This window comes from Folsomia candida, unplaced genomic scaffold (genome assembly GCF_002217175.1).
Source record: "Folsomia candida strain VU population unplaced genomic scaffold, ASM221717v1 Fcan01_Sc007, whole genome shotgun sequence".
Taxonomy (NCBI): domain Eukaryota; kingdom Metazoa; phylum Arthropoda; class Collembola; order Entomobryomorpha; family Isotomidae; genus Folsomia; species Folsomia candida.
Genome location: NW_019091199.1, coordinates 6,559,171 through 6,575,960, shown reverse-complemented (window position 1 = coordinate 6,575,960; position 16,790 = coordinate 6,559,171). Strand labels below are relative to the sequence as shown.

General features: G+C 39.1%; 3 protein-coding genes across 4 annotated transcripts in view; 2 read left to right on the top strand and 1 right to left on the bottom strand.

Annotated features, from left to right (window-relative positions):
- The window catches only part of LOC110852721 (broad-complex core protein isoforms 1/2/3/4/5), a 35,839-nt gene extending 26,133 nt beyond the window's left edge, over positions 1–9,706 (top strand). For both annotated transcript variants that reach the window (XM_035853867.1, XM_022100832.2), the window contains exons 2-6: positions 3,415–4,653; positions 6,834–7,853; positions 7,950–8,666; positions 8,730–8,809; positions 8,887–9,706. In XM_035853867.1, coding sequence (XP_035709760.1) covers positions 3,655–4,653; positions 6,834–7,853; positions 7,950–8,354 — 2,424 coding nt within the window. In that variant the 5' untranslated portion in view covers positions 3,415–3,654 and the 3' untranslated portion in view covers positions 8,355–8,666; positions 8,730–8,809; positions 8,887–9,706. The remainder of the gene's footprint in view (positions 1–3,414; positions 4,654–6,833; positions 7,854–7,949; positions 8,667–8,729; positions 8,810–8,886) is intronic.
- A 441-nt stretch (positions 9,707–10,147) lies between these two features.
- Positions 10,148–13,524, bottom strand: LOC110852719 (vascular endothelial growth factor receptor 1). Its single transcript, XM_035853868.1, has 12 exons — positions 13,028–13,524; positions 12,837–12,942; positions 12,626–12,711; positions 12,245–12,545; positions 11,898–12,188; positions 11,681–11,822; positions 11,504–11,615; positions 11,319–11,441; positions 11,207–11,223; positions 11,049–11,114; positions 10,844–10,975; positions 10,148–10,768 (listed from the first exon to the last, which is right to left on the bottom strand). Exons 1-12 carry the CDS (start codon positions 13,133–13,135, stop codon positions 10,654–10,656), a joined length of 1,599 nt encoding a protein of 532 aa, XP_035709761.1. The 5' UTR covers positions 13,136–13,524; the 3' UTR covers positions 10,148–10,653.
- Positions 13,525–13,612: 88 nt separating this feature from the next.
- LOC110852718 lies at positions 13,613–16,706 on the top strand. Its single transcript, XM_022100830.2, has 5 exons — positions 13,613–14,724; positions 14,803–15,100; positions 15,524–15,982; positions 16,053–16,421; positions 16,486–16,706. Exons 1-5 carry the CDS (start codon positions 14,485–14,487, stop codon positions 16,674–16,676), a joined length of 1,557 nt encoding a protein of 518 aa, XP_021956522.1. The 5' UTR covers positions 13,613–14,484; the 3' UTR covers positions 16,677–16,706.
- Positions 16,707–16,790: the final 84 nt, after the last annotated feature.

The following is a 16,790-nucleotide window of genomic DNA, read 5'->3' as shown; positions in this document are numbered from 1 at the left end:
AAAAAAACATACTTTTAAGCTGATTAAATCTCATTTTTGAATCCGCCCTCCCCACCACAAATTTCTCTCCTGATTTGAACTAATAATTAGCAATTCTCGCTTTGTTGTTTCAGCAAGATTTGTTTGTCTGAACAAATAATAATAATAATTTGAAATCCCCAAATATTGGACGTATCGGTTTGGTCTGGTCGGTCGGTTATACGCCGTTCTGCGGCGAATTAGTGGTACTGACTGTGGTCAAAAGCTTCCCATTTCCGTGTAACCAAAGTAAAGCCAGGTCTCTAATCTCATTAATCCATCATCCAATTCAATCAACCATTATTATCCTCACCAACTCGCCAACAAAACCAACAATCACCAACCAACCAACCAACCACCCCAGTAAATAAAACCAGAGAGACAGGAATAAACACATCATCGTTTATTTTGATGCCTGGATCGGATTAAGGGTTCAATTCGAGACAAAAGGAGCTCCTAGAGTTTGTGTATTGATGAAAGGATACGGGTTAAATATTGACCACTTCAACCTCAGATTGTACGCTGATCGTAATAAATTGATCTTTGAACATTAGTCGCTTGTACAAATCGGACTGATGTAATTAATTACGATTGAAATATTAAGCCCCGTCCACGGTAAATAATATGCACGGGTTCAATCAAAGACTAACGGATTAAGTAAGTTTTAAGTAGTTTGATACAAACAATTCACCAAAATTGTGTCCTGATTCCAGATAATCTCATGATAGATTTGGATATAAACCGTTGAGAAATATTTTAATTTGGCTCTAAAGTCTAGCAAAAATAGAAATTACATTTGTGAATTTTTTGCAATTAATGGTAGTGTAAAATTTCGAAGTGAATAATTTCAGAAATTTTATAACTTTAGTTTCGCTTTTTATTAGTTTGTGTAAAATATTTGGAAATAAAATCCGGTAAAATCCAAAATTCAACAAGAACCGTAACAGTTTATAAACCTTTTAACTAATAAAATAGCCAATTATCCAAATTGAGACTTCAAAATACCACAATTTTCTTTTAAAAAAAAGTAACCGTTTATAAACCTTTTCACTAATAAAATAGCCAATTACTCAAAATACAAAATTGCGACTTCAAAATACCACAATTTCAAAAAAAGTATATTTCCTTATCTCAATTTTTCTCCCTCACCTTATCACACATCAATTTTTACCAATCCTTCAAAAAACCCAGCCCATTATACTTGCTCACCATTTAGCCCTCATCTCCAAAAAACTCGTCACCGACATTCAAAAAATCCATGCAGAAAACGCATAATGCACTTCTCGTCCATCCAATCCCATTCATTTCATCTCTTTCATTTCACCTCCTCTTCCCTGTTTTCTCCCTCTTTCTCTGCTTCCTCATTGATTATCGGATCTCTTAGTTGGCTTTCCTTGGTGGAATCTAAAAGTAAAACTAAAACAAGACCAGACCACGCTTACATTACGTAACATTATATTCTACGTTTTACAGTATAAGATTGGATCATTCACACACAACCCTTCCGTTCCGTCGTCGTCGTCGTCCCAACTTTCCCCCACAATCTCGCACTTACTTACACTTACTGAATCCTAGTAGCACTTTGATGAAGGAAATGAGTATGCCGCATGTGAAGCCGTGATGTGATGTGGAGAGAGAACAAAGGCCTGGTTGGCAGGGAATGAATATCTTTGCGTTGAGATTTCGGTCGGTGTGAGTGGTGCAAGTTAACCTTTCCAAGCTGAATGGCTGTAGGAGAGAGAGAGAGATTTTAATGAGTCGTCCATTTTGGAGACAATACTCCACCAAGAAATGGAGACCTTTTGTCCCCTTCTCTCTCTCTCACAAACTCGACACAATAATTCAATTTCGATATTCCTTCTAATGCAATATGACATTCTAATTCGAGCCGAGACAAAGGAGGAAAGGGAGAGAGAGAGAGAGAGACGTGTAAGTGGGCTCGATAAATTTTAGAGATGATGAATTAATAATGAATTGAATGGGAAGAAGGAGAAGTGTTGTATACAGAGAAAAATTGGGTAAAGTTGATGTTGTATTATTTTAGTAAGTTGCGAGGAAAGTTAATTTGAAGGTGAAAGTTGGGTTGAGATTGTAAATAGGAATGATTGGGACTGGGTATTTGTGCAGGTTAAAAGTTAGTTAATTAGGTTTTTAGATTTAAAGTTAGAGTTAGATAAAGTGCAGCTTTATATAACTCGGTTTTGTATGTTCTTAATTTCTAAGGTCAGTGAGAGGGTTACGCACTTTCAGACCTCTTGACCAGTTATTTTGTAAAATTGTGGATCAATTTCCCGTACAAATTTGTGATTTTTTAACCAATTTTTGAAACCAGTTGTTGGATCTCTCTAGAAAATCACTTATAATTAACAGATTTCATACACACTTTCACCCATCTATAGATAATTGCCTTAAAAACCTTTACCTTTAAATCTCTACACAAAACCATTATTACAAATTCCCACTTTCCCAATTGATTCCTGATCTGCTAAACATACCCACCCACATATTTCTCAAAATTTCACCCTAAACTTTGTCCCAAGTTTGGCCACCTAGCCATAATTCTTAATGATCCTTAACAACTATAATACGACAACTTTCCCCTTAAATTCCCCACCGACCGATCGACCGACCCAGCCGTTTTAATTTTAATCTCGCAATAATATCGCCATGAAACTGCTTTCTACTTCGTACCCCATCCTTATTGTTTTGTTTGTTGGTACATAAAACATGGGATCGTCTCCGATGCAGAGATGCACATCCTCCATCCATCCCTTGACATTTCACATCAACTCCATTATTCCACTCATGTTGGCTCGCAGAGGGAGAGAAAGAGAGATGTAGTTGTTGAGGGTTATATAACACAGGAGAGAGAGAGAGAATTTTGTTCCGCCTCAGCCTCTCATTTCCTTACTTTACTCCTTCCCTCACTCACTTCTTGTATGTGTGTGTGGTGTGTGTGCAATAATTATATTTTGTAAATGATGTGGCTCCCGGAATACGGAAATAATGCATGAGTTGTGTTCAACCAGGAAGCAAAACCGGGCACTAACAAACTCACCCTCTCAAAAACTTTCGAAAGGAGTGGGACCCAGACCCACTCAAGCGCCTCATTTTCTACACAAAATTACTGAATGACGGCCCAATTTTAGTTTTCTTTTGGAAGGGATAAAGATTTCGTTTTAAATTTTGATGTTTTTTAATTCTCGAAATGGGGCTAGGAGAGTGGGTGACATGCTTAAAAATATGTTGTGAATGTCAGATTATGTATGAGAGAGAGATATATAATTTGTATGTACATCTATTCCTCCCTAAGTATTTGCATAGGAAGAGAGAGAGAGAGAAGGGTCGTGAATTTCTATTTCCTTGACTGAGCCAGATTTTAATTGAATTTTGCAGGAGGAGAGAAAGCAAAGGGATCAACAACATTGCTGCTGTGAGGAGAAAGAGAGGTGAAGTATACGTACATACATTCTGAACTCTATAAGTGCTAAGAAGGAAGAAGGAGGGCTTGAATTCGGCAGCAGCGGACTAATTAATAATCAATAACATCGTCCTCTCATCATCACTGCTGCGACGACTGCCAACTAACTAACTAACAAGCACCACCAAGTAGTAGCAGGAAAGTAGTCTAGTAATATGGCATCTTCTCCATCAGACGTAGAAATAGTAGCACCACCACCACCACTCGTATTACGGGAAGAAGAACCACTACCATCTTCCCTTGATAAGCACCACCACAATTTGATGATAAGCCCGGGTCGCGAAGGGTCAAAAATAGACGAACCCGTCACGACGACAAGTATGTCGTCATCCTCGTCAATGTCGCTAGACGACAACATGTTACAGGTTACATCCTTTCCTGGAAGAGAAGGTGGTGAAGATAATATTTCGGTAGATTTAACCCAGGTGAGAACTCACCCGGGTGACAATTTAGTAGATTCGTCCACCCGGAGAAAGCGGAATTTTCACCGGAGAAAAAGCGACCCCGTTACGTTGAAGAAGATTCCAAAAATTGAGCCACAATCGGATCCAGAATCTCGACATGGGACACAAATCAGCGATTTTAACAGTAATAAAATTGGTAGGGCGGATGGTTTCGTGCCATTTTTGATGGACGATGAGGAGGACGATGATGACGACGAAATTGTAAAAGATGACGATTTCACGAGGCGACGACGTCTCCTCTCAATGTCCACGACGACGAGTGGGCGAACTAGGAGTAGAAAGTCGTCGACGTGTCGCCAAAAATTGCAAAAAATTTCGCCACCGCCGCCGGTAAAAGAGAGAGATCCGGAAATGTATCATTTTCACTGGAAGAATCACCTCCCTCATATTTTGTCCTCGTTTGAATCTCTCCTCGGACAGGAAACCTTCTGCGATGTGACGCTCATTTGCGACGATAATGATCACGACGACCTCATCGTGCCGTTGAAAGCTCATAGAATCGTGCTGTCGGCGTGTTCCGAATATTTTGGGAGGATGCTGGCCGAACATCCGTGCAAACATCCGGTCATCGTGTTGAAGGATTATGCAGCCTGGGAGGTGAGGGCCCTCTTAGAATTTATGTACCGGGGGGAAGTCGTCATAGGGCTGGACAGGGTGGATGCGTTGATGAAGAGTGCGAAATCGTTGGAGGTGAGTATTTTTATGGATAATAATTTTATTAGTAAGAATGGAGGTCGCTCAGCGTATGGTCTCCGATTTTGGCCAAACTAGTATTAATCGATCACAAATTTAATTAGTATGACATTTGCGAAAGACACGATATCCCAATGGGCACGTGTGCCGCAGATATTTGCATCCGAATAGGAGAAAAAGGGCGGTATGTACAATTAAGGAAATTAAGGAAAGTATCTGTATGTACAATTTTTGTCAACTTTAAGGCGCACTTTCTCCTCTTTGGATGCAAATATCTCTGCACGATGTGACCATTGGGAGATCGTGCCTGTTGTAAATTTTACATTAACTCAGTTTGTGACCAATTGACATTAATTGTAGCTTGGTCAAAATCTGAGACTATACTCTTGGGAATCTTGATCATACTCCTCAATTTTAAGTGTTTTTTGTGAACAATGTTTCCAATTGTTTAAAATACAAGTTTTTACAAAAATGTATAAAAAGTCTAAATATGTAAACATATTAATTTACATATATTGTCGTTGTATGCATGTATTGTGTCACCTCAAGAAATCAACTGTTCCCACCTTCCTAAGAAACCCCATCCCTGCTAAAAAGAAAGTACTTCCAAATCTTATTAAACAAGGTGTTCTTCTTCTCCTCTCTCGCCGAGGTGTTTCACTTTCTCACCAACAATTTCCTAATAAGCGGTCGCTCTGTATATATAATTCCGCCCTCAGCAATTTGACGTCTCTCTCTCTCTTACACCGTTTATTCTAAATATATTTTCTCATAACTTTCTCCTCTCACTTTCTCCTTCACAACATTCATTTCCATCCCATCCGAAATAAAATATGCACAATTAACCAACAACCTGACCACACAATCAGCCTTCTGTCCAACCAAATTTCCATCTCCCTCTCAAACAATATCTCCACGTCATTCTTGATCCCACCGAAGTCGGGCTTGATTTCATTATTAATTCAAAATCAGGGCACTTTGTATTCAATTTGATTCAATTTATGTGTCCACTTGAAATAATAATAACAAAAAGGATCCTCTCTCTCTCATTCATTGTGTTTCTCTCGTGGGTGGAAATTCCTGTGATTCGAGGTTTTCAAATATCTAAATGAACGGTGGCATTCATTATATTATTCGTTCCCGTTATTATTATTATTATTATTGTCTCAAGGAAAATGTTGACTTTCTATCTGTCTCCCATTGTTGTGGGTTGGTTGTGATTCGTATCATAAATGTTATGTTGGTCGGAGAAGGAGAGATATGATGATGCCAAGAAGTATGAAATAAATGATGATGACGGTATGTAACGTAACGATGATGTGAAATGATTAGGCGAAAGAGGAGAGAAAGCGGGCCGTGGTGGAGAGATTCATGTCTTTGCATTCGTTTCATGGCTGCTGGATTCAATTTTGTGGTGTGGTTTGGCTCCCGGGTTGGATGAAGATTATGGAATTTGCTATTAAAATTAATATGTAGATTTCCATCCAAGGGTGATGGTATCATTTCTGGTGGCGGTCGGTGGATGAGTGAGTTAGTATTTTAGGAATGTACCGCAGAGTAAATACTATTTAGTTAGGAGGAGGAGGATGCTTTGAATGGTGTGAGATTTCGGGATTGTGTAATTGAGAATGCGATGCGATTGTGTGGGAGGTTTGTGAGTGAGTGAGATGATGAAATTTTAAGGGGTTTGTTTCATTGTTTATTTATTGGGGAGTGTTATTCAAGTGGGGGCAGAGTTAGGGGTATGGGTGGTAATTTTTATGAGGAAATGGGAAATTTGTGGAGTTTTTCGGTCATTTTTATGTACGTGAACTGTCGTCATATTACAGTTTAATTATGGCGACTAAATACAAGTTTATCATTTGGGGGGCGTGATGATTCATGAAAATTTTGTAAAACGTAAATGCCAACTAGGAATTTTATGAAATTTTGCATTCAATATTTTTTTTTATATGTAGTCCGTGGGTATCTTACAGCTTAATTATGACGACTAAATACAAGTTTATCATTTGTGGTGTAAGGGCTTATAAAAATTTTAAATTTTGTTAAATGTTGATAGAATATAGGATTTTCACAAAAATCGTCATACATAAATCATAAAATAATTGTAGAAATCATACAACCAAATCTTTAGTAAAAAAATGTCCTGAAAAAGTGAAATTTTCTCCACATTTCAGATTCGAGGATTAACCGAAGCCCTCCTGGAAAACGCGTTCCGCACCAATCTTCCCAAACACCCTAACAAACAAGTCAACAGCAATAATACTCCTGCAGAACTAAGCAACCACAAACTCCTCCTGGTTCCAGACTCCTTGCCCAGCACCGCGCTAAATCTGTCCCATCATCCACACCACACCCTCTCTCGACGCCACAACCTGCGCCACAACCATCTCGTCGAGGAGGAGGGCGACCTTTTACGACATCACAACAACTTCACTTCCGGTCCTGAATTGGAGTCGTCCTTCGGAGAAAGTTCCCCACCCACGTCGGACGACGCCACTCCACTCTTGGATTTGATAGATCTCAACAACTCAAAAAATCAGGCCCACTTCCACCACAACAGTCTCATCATGCCCCGGAGAAAGCAGGCCCGACCGAGGCGACGATCGGGCGATTTTATAGCACAGGATTTGAGAAAAGTAGTTCCCAATGAGGTGGTGGGAGGCAAATTGATGAGAAATGAGATAAATAATGACGAAAAGCTGTATGACGAGGAGGAAGATGACGACTCCTTGTGCGGGGGGAGGGGCAGCTTTGATGAGGACAGTTTCGAAGAAAACTTTAGTTCGGGACGGGGGCAGAATCGACTTTTATCCGAAAAGTTTGGGAGCACCGGGGGCGAAATGAGTTTCTCGGGGGAACGGGATGTGGATGACGAGGAAGAGATGGAAGAACTACTTCCGCCGAGGGGAAAGTCGTCGTCACCGTCACCTCGACACGATGGGGACGATGACGAGAAGGATGAGGATCGTTTAGAGGAGGAGGACAACATGGGGGACGATGACCAAGGGATTATTGACTATACGATGCCACCCATTGCAATTGTGGGTGGAGGAGGAAATGGAAATAAGGCGACACGTGGGGGGATGAATGAGCATGTCGAACCGGGTGTAACGTCGGGATGGAATGATTCCTTGCAACATAGGCATCTCGCATTTTTGCGGAATTATAATTTAGCCATGGCACAAAGTGGAAAGGTGAGACGAGGAATAAATTTACAACATAAAATTGACATGATCTCTTCAATTTTAAGAAATTCTCCCTAATTTTTTCGTAAAATTTTCAAATTCCAGTTGGCCAAATTATCCGAACCCGACATGGACGAGCAACACCACCCTCATCATCACCACCACATTCATAACCACCCCCACCGACGGGGCTCTTCCTCTTCTCCCTCTCCTACCAAACCACCCCATCCCTTCCTCCCCCGACCTGACCAACTCCTCTCCTCTTTCCCCTTCCTTCTCCCAGGTCTGCTCCCCCACAACCACCACAACAATGCCCCCCACCCTCAAACCCGGCAGCTTCCTCTCCCATTCCTCCTTCAGGAGATGGTCGATCCTCAACCGGAAGTATTAAACACAACAATCGAACCAACAATTCGCCATCCACCCCGCCCACATCGCTCCCACTTCCTCCTCCTCCCCCAGGAAACAGCTTCCTCTCATCCACCGGCGCCATGTCGATCACACCATTAAGCGGCGGCGGCAGTGAGGGCCGACGTAGTGGGGACGACAACACACCCACCACAAATCTCTCCCCAGCGCAGTTTTCACCCTTGGGGCTGACAAACCATCACCCCCCACATCCCCATCCCCACCACCATTTCGGGATGGACGAACCTGGTCGTCCTTCTTCCCAAGGGGGGCGAAATGGGCGGAAATATGGGAGTGGAAGTAGTAACAAGGAAGACCGCGGGGGTCATCACCACCCTCACTGGCCCGGACTTCCGCTCGGACCTCCCCCAATTTTTGGGAGGCATCGAGCCCAACACAGCGCCCCGCGGGGAGGTGAGCTTTGGAATTGTGGAGTAACAATTAACTGGTTATCTTTAACTTATCGGCTTTTTTCAGGACCACCCCGCGCATGGAGTAACTCCGACTTGACCGAGGCCTTGCATAACGTGTGGAATAAAAAGATGACGACATCACAGGTGATAAGATCATATCGTGTACTATTTCCTAGTAAAAATCCGCACATAACTTTACCACATTTTATTAAATATCACAGGCCTCCCGCATATTCGGCATCCCGTACAACTCTCTCTTAATGTATGTACGTGGCAAGTACGGCAAATCTCTCAAGCTCGACGTCCTCAAGAAAGGTCTCGACCAAGCCATGGAAAATTCCAACAACATCGCCGCTGCTGCAGCCGCTGCCGCCGCAAATTTAGGATTTTCCGGTAACGGCAACCCGACAACAACCACTTCGTCGTCATCATCTTCTCACAAAAATAGTAACAACAACAATTCATCGAGGTCAAAAACATCGCCATCTCCACAACCTGGGAATCACAATCAGCAACAACAACAACCTCTGATATCCTCGTCGGTAACGGCCCTTCTGCAATCTCTGCATCACAACAATACCAACAAATTGGCTGAAGCAAATAATAACAATAATTCGGAAAATGCTCAGAAAATGGGGTCGAAACATCATCGATCCTCGATCCACAATCAGAACGGGCAGGCGGAACAACAAGGACACCTTCCGCCACACCCGTCTCCAGATCATGGCGTAATTCCGACGGGATTTAATCCCTTTTTTTTCAGGGACTTTGAATCAAATCCATTTTTACATCACATTCTACCTCCGCATGTCCTGGGACACCCGAATTAAGTAGGCGTGACTGACGAGGAATTTGTAATAATTTATACACAAAAAAGTATGTAGGTGAGTGTGAGTGAGTGTTTATTGGTAATATGTAAGTAAGTGGTAGGTAGATAGGAGTGGATACTAGCGTTGTTTATGTAATTGTACTCAATACTAACTCTGTGATGATAAATAAAAATGTTGTTGCGAGTTGTATTCAATAAATTGTGGTAGAACAGTGTCGTGTAAAATTGTTTTTTATATTTTTCTCTTTTTCCCATCATATTTTATGAATAAGGAGTTAGCAAATCTACTTTTTTTAGATTTCCATATCTCTTAATTCGCTCAAAATTTCCGGAGCGATCTTGAAAGAATGCGTGAATGTCCTCTGAACATTTTTTACATAGATTGTCTCAGAAAATTTTGACCCAACTCAAGAAATCGAGAAAGTTACGGAAATTTTGAAAACGCACATAGGTTTGATTGATTACAGTCTAATATCAATTCTACTGGCTTGCTGCCATCAACTGAAGACATAATTTCGCGTTGAATTTCTATTTTAAAATGGGTTTTCCATAAATAAAATAAATAGCTTGCATTAAAAATGAACATGTCCAGGTTACAAACTTATTCCAAACGCTCACAGATAACGTATGAATACTATTTTTATTTTGTAAAAGTTGGTAAAAGTATTTTCTCGGTTGCAAAAAAATTACTTGGGAGATATGTATCGCCGTTTTAATAAGCTTTCAAAAATTTGAAGCAAAAAATGAGATCGAATTAAATGAACACTCTTTGTCAGAGATTTTGGAATGCCCAAATTTTATAAAATTTTAGTACAACGCCAAATTTTATAAAATTTTAATACAACGCCAAATTTTGCAGCACGAGTTGACATACCTTTATCGTTGACAAGTTTACATTTATTATTTACAAAATATCACATTTGACGTCAACCTCTTTCTAAAATCATTAACAAAAAATATATACATTTCCTCTCTACAAATCTTCAAATTCATTTCTTCGTATATAAATATGCTTTGAAAAAATAATGCGACTGATAAAAGTTGATAATATTATATTTGCAATAGCTTAAACCACAAACTCAAATTACGTAGATCATCGTCTAATTAATTTACATGCGTAAAACTAGATCCTAAATTAATGAACAGATATCGAATTTTTTTAAATAATACAATTCGTCAGCTTTTGTTCCTGTTGGTCAAAAAAATATTCCAACTGTTCGAAAGTCGGTCTCTCTTTGGGATTAAATTTCCAACAATTTTTCATCATTTCATATCTAAAATCGCACATCATCAAAAAATATTGCATAATGTTTAACCATAAATATTTTTAGTTTTCAAATCTTTCTTACATTTCCAGACTCGCAAATCTCGGTCGTTCCAACTGAATCTCTCCGGATTTCAACCGTTGTACGAAATCATCGCAATAATTCCAACCCCCATATGGCAGTTCAGCACAGGAGAAATATTCCCAAATTGTGACACTACGTATGAACAAAATCGTAGGAAAATAAATATTTATGGGAAAAATTACGTATGCAGATTTTCATTACTCACCCAAATGACCAGGAGTCAGATTGTGTCGAGAAATGCAAGTCAGTCAGAGATTCGGGAGACATCCACCTAAATAAATAAGTAAATTTCACCTGATAATTGTCCATCAACAAATTAATTAGATTGGAAAATGACACAGTTAACAGTGATAAAAATCCCACCTGAATGGGAGAGGCCCCTGAAATGCACATTTTAAAAATCAATTACTTAATAAATCATTTAGATATTTTGCAAAATTTTATGAATTTTAATTTTACGTATTAAAATACTTACATCGTCCTTCTTAACGTATGCGCTATAATTATAAAGCTGACGAGATAATCCGAAATCCGAAATTTTAATTCGTCTATCTTTCGTAAGGAGGATATTTCTCGCGGCTAAATCTCCGTGGATTATCTATTTATTATCATTTCAAAATTTAATTACTTCAAAAATTCGAGTTTATTATAATTGCCTACCTTTTTTCTCGCCATGAACCCCATCCCACTCGCAGTTTGTTTCGACCATTTCACAAAATCCGAACTTCCGACCACCGTTGAAGACATGGACATCGATCCGTACGTGACGTAGCTGGAGAAGAAACGTCATATTTTTTTACGAAATCGATACCAAATTAATGCAATCATACTAATTACCCATTTCTCGATCCTGAATTCGTACTCGTCAAACAATTTAACCGATCCGTTAACACTTGTGCATAGTACAGTTCGCGATTTGACTGCAAATAACTTGCCATACTTCCTAGATGACATAACTCCACGATTATGTAGAGTTGTCCTGGGTAGAAGAATCAATTTTGAATTATTTTTACCGAAAACGTTATTAGTAATTAATAATTAATATGAGACTAACTGTTCTTAATTTCTGAGGTGCAAGCTCCAATTAAGTTGACAATGTTTTCATGATAGCCGATGCACGTCATAATCTTGAGTTCGGTAAGGAGTGCTTTAAAATACGTCACGTCGACATTATTCGCCACCGTTTTTACTGCGACGACCACGTCTTCCTGATTATTTTGGGGGGATGAGAGGATCGCTTTGTGCACGATGCCGTATGCCCCCTGACCAAGGAAATTGTTGTAATCGTCGTTTAAGAAATTGAGACGAGAGAGAGGAATTTCGAAATCCCATTTGTAACGCTGGCCTAATTTTCAAAAATTTTTCTTCACGGATTATTTTACGAAATTATTTTCTAAATACCTTCATATTCGGAATTTTGGAGTAAATTTGGGCCTTTATCTCCATCGAAAAACTGTTCAATTTCTTCATCCGATAACTGTCGCAAAGCTGGATTTAGTACTTCGCTCCGTCTCATTTCCTTCACGTAGCAAATTGTGACCCAAAAGAAGTAAAATTTGTAGAGCATGAAGCCAAGGAACGCGGTCATCGTGGCGGCTTGAAACCATCGGATAAAAATTGTGTACAGAGTAAAGTTTAGGATGCACAAGGCGTGAAGTATTCCCGCAATGGTGACGCAGGTCAGGACGCCGTTAGTTCGACGCTAAATTTTAATTTATGCAGGAATTAATTAAGTAGTTCAGCTTTATATTTTTGTGACAATATTAGTTAAGTAATACTCACTTGGGAGGCATATGTAAATAACCTTTGCGACACAATGATTGATGTAATGGCGTAAACGTAGGAATATCCCCAACTGGCGAGACGAGCTGTTGATCAAAATCGTAAAGATTTAGTATTATAATTTATTGCTAATTTTTTATGCGTAATTAACTTTATATTTGAATTTCTTGTATGAAAATTAAGCTAAAAAACAGAATAAAAACAAACAAACCGTAAAATCTCCAAGATCCGGTCTCTCTCTCCTTTTGCAAGTCTTTCAAAGGCAGCACGAATATTATGGCAATCGTCCCCACGGTCATCATGGCGAATTCAACTCCCTGATAATTTAATGAATATGACAAATTCAGAAAGGTTTTGAATTTACTAATCTTAAAAGAATTTACATAAATATCTACAGCTTACAGCTTCCACAACCGATAACGCTTTGACCCCTCCTTGAAGAAAAAGCCCCATGCAAGGCTTTCCCAAACTCATGGACGATGAGTCACCGGAAGATGCCGATCGTGTCATTTTGCAAATCAAATTTATCAATAGATTTATTTAATTGTAATTTATTACCCAGATTATTGGTCTGTTGTAATGTCGCTTAATTGTCACTGAAGAAGAGTAATCAAAATGCTGGAACTTTTTATACCCAATTTTGTGACATCGGACCATGTTTTTCTGCGTCACAACAGAACTTTTTTTAGACTGGGATTCAAACAAGGAATTTTTATGATAAGATTACACAGTTTGGGTAAAAAATTGTAGTTATGTATTTCTAACATTCCGGGCAATGTGGATTTATTTACTAGTTGTCATCACACAGTTATCATCAAGATTGACTCCGCAATATAATCTGCACATGTGTTTGTTGTGATTCATTTATGATATGGTGACATTTACAAACATTAGATATCGTAAACTATACATGTACAATAGCAGAGTTTTCTGAATGATGTGATTCATCATATTGCCTAAATATGAACTTGACAGCATGGCCTGACCACCGATGACTGACACAATATCAGCAATTGCATAGGAAACTAACGATAAGTTAACAACGCAAAATACGAACCGAGATAACGGATCGGCCGATATAAATTGCGTTGCGTTATAATAATTCCTTTGTCCTGTCTCATCTATATTTTCTAAGAATTGTATTTACCGACTAAATAATTTATTCGGATAAAATATTTCGTCCGATTAAAATTTTTTAACGTATGTGCGTCATACCAGCAAATCTACATAGTTGACAGTGAATATAATGTTTCTGCATTTTGGTGCATCTTCATCCACTCTTCGTAATTTTTCTTAGTGTCTCTTTTCCGGTCATTTATTTATTTATTTATTTATTTATCAATTCCTACTCGTATGTTAAGCCACAACATGAGTAGGGATTGATAAATATGGTTGATGGTAAATAAATATCCGGAGTCATTACAAATGACCCAACTTGAGATATCTAAATATCTTTATATACGATTATATATAATGTGTATTTTTTGACATATTGACAAAGTTGCAAAATGAGATAACTTTCATACATTGAGGATAACGTTGAGAAGTTAAGTTAGCTGTCAGGTCAGGTCAAGTTATAGATAGGTCAGTTGCATAGTATTGAATGCAAAAATTGTTTTTAACGTTATAATGCATTCATGTTACATGCGTATGTTTGAAAAGCGATAAATAAATAACACAAGCCATATACTGCAATGGATGGTCTTAAAAAGCCCAAACTTTGATCGGCTATTTGGTAAATATATAGTTTTGATACATGTCAACCTCTGCGTAAAATAGGATGCTAATTTTTTGCATTGCAGTTTGACCATCTCTTCTCAACAGTTCTTTATTAAGCATTTAGTCAAATATTTTTAAAAATGTTTTCTAGAACGGGCCCTTTACAACTCGTGCTTTGCATGATTATCTTTCCCTTTTTGTACTCCGTGACGCTAGTCGTGTTCGTAGTTAACGAATCTGTGAGATTGGTAGTGCGGATAATTCTGCGAGTTCAATTTGGAGACGACGTGATTTTAATTGAGGATGGGTGTGACGCCTTCATAACTCAAGATATAGAAGGGCAACTTCACAATGCAACTATATTTTTCATAGTACCGAAGGTAATGGACTTATCAAGTTTTAACTAAAACTATAATGAGAAATAGTGATCCCCCAAGTTGTTAGTATTTAATAAACAGGGCAGCCTAACACCTAAAAATGTTGCGGAATTTTATGAAGCGAACGTTCAAAACTTCGTGGAGAAGAAGACTGGTCGGAGAATATACGCCAAACTGGAAAACATAACTTCTTCCGCGTACGGATACATGTGTTGGCGCCGCGATCTTAATTTTAACGTCCGGAACCACATTATCCAACAGGACACGGAAACGGTCTTTACCAAGAAGACGTTGACGGAACTATATACGAAAGAATATAGTAGTCCGCTGCCTGACTCAAAACCACAATGGCAGATTAGCATCATTCCCAAATATGATGGTATAAATTAAATGTTTTTTTTTCGAATTTTTGTCTAATAAGTGAGTCAGGGATTATGTCATGATTTTCCGTCTGACTATCGCTTCGTAAAACTTACCCAATTAATTTGAAATATCTAGAATATGTATGCAAAATTAGGAATCAAGTTCGATGATGACCAAAATCTTTCGAAAAACAAATAAATCGGGGTAAAACCAGTAATTCCCCCCAAATATATATCGATCATCTCAATACGTTCTCCCTTAATCCTACTGACACACGATGACTCCGGGGGTTTCGCCCTATAAAAAAATTGTGGGGGTGGTACCCACCCACTCACCTCGATTTTTAGTAACAGCCTGACTCGGGCTAATCCTAATTAAGTAACGTTGAACTGCCGGTTTTATATACCTAATTATGTATTATTTATTTACGTACTATTAGATGGGAGTGGGGCGATAAAATCAATCCTGCACTTGTACACGAGGCACAACTACATGGACGGCATTTCTGCAGCCATGATATGGAAAAATTGCTTCTGTCCAACCTCTGAACTTGGACTTGATCCAGTTACATTTAAAGTTTCTCTCGTTCTCAATTTTCTCATGCATTTAAAAAGTTTTTTCTACTTACCCTTGTTTTTCTTCGCACTTGCATGGGAGCGTCACATGCTGCAAATGTGGATCCCAAATCCAGACAAGATATCCCCGCGACAAAAATTTTTTGCATGGGATGGTAACCCCGTTGATCTGGCGGACATGAAAATAATTAAAAGTTGGGCTGGAGCCATGGATGGCGGATGTCGCGTTTCAATTTCGAACGTATTGAGCACCGCGATCCTTCGCGCAATGAGGGCGACCTTCCCTAAAGAACGGTTGGTGGAGGACCTTATTTTCCTTGAAGGTAACTAAACCGCATGCACACTCTGATAAATAGCAGATTATGGTGCGAACTTCACTTCCGGTTTCTCTAGTCGTTGCAATTCTACCCTATCCGAATTATCGATTGAGGAATCGCATAAGTTACATGACGTATTCCATACCAAAAGAAGAATGTGAAGTTCAAACATCTCCAGTGGCCGGGCTATTGCGAGATTTAAAGCAAATCAAGGCCCTCGCGACAAAGGCCATGTCGGGCCCGGATGTGTTAGGAACATTTTACATGCAAAAGTATTTCGGCAAGTTGCCACGTTTCTTGGGCCCACTGTGGTTAAAAGGTGGTTTCTCCTCTATTGCAATTTCCCCGCTGCCGTGGTCCAAGAAAAAAGGGGGGATTGCTTCGTCCCTGTGTAACGTTCCGGTTGAAAGAATTAGAGGAATTGCTAGCCATGCCTCCGATTTGGGTGAGAACAAGGGTGAGCTTTTATAGAATTTTGAATAGAGATTAAAATTTTGAAATTCTTGTAGGTCTGGTACTGTGTTGTGAAACGTATGGGGACGAGATCAGTTTTGGAGGAACTGGGGACTCGTCCTGGGTGTCGAGAGAGGAATTGAACAATTTAGTTGTGCAGATTGGCCGAGAGGTATCGAAAATGGTGGAAATCGTAGATTCGAATCATAAAGAGGTGAACTTTTGTGAAATTCTAGAATTGAATTAATAAATATGGATGAATTCGTTTAAATAATTTCATCATGCCTTCAACAGTTAAAAACTTGTGCATATTTTCAGAAATGGTGTTTTATTTTTATGCAGAGCATGTACTACAATAAAA

What these genes read in the sequence shown, in the direction of transcription:
- LOC110852719 (XM_035853868.1), bottom strand. Translation starts at nt 13,135, where the DNA reads ATGACACGATCGGCATCTTCCGGTGACTCATCGTCCATGAGTTTGGGA. An exon ending in TATTTACATATGCCTCCCAA is followed by an intron (nt 12,546 to 12,625) that starts GTGAGTATTACT and finishes ATTAAAATTTAG; the next exon opens with CGTCGAACTAACGGCGTCCT. An exon ending in CCAAAATTCCGAATATGAAG is followed by an intron (nt 12,189 to 12,244) that starts GTATTTAGAAAA and finishes TTTGAAAATTAG; the next exon opens with GCCAGCGTTACAAATGGGAT.
- LOC110852718 (XM_022100830.2), top strand. Translation starts at nt 14,485, where the DNA reads ATGTTTTCTAGAACGGGCCCTTTACAACTCGTGCTTTGCATGATTATC. An exon ending in CATCATTCCCAAATATGATG is followed by an intron (nt 15,101 to 15,523) that starts GTATAAATTAAA and finishes ACGTACTATTAG; the next exon opens with ATGGGAGTGGGGCGATAAAA. An exon ending in GGACCTTATTTTCCTTGAAG is followed by an intron (nt 15,983 to 16,052) that starts GTAACTAAACCG and finishes CGGTTTCTCTAG; the next exon opens with TCGTTGCAATTCTACCCTAT.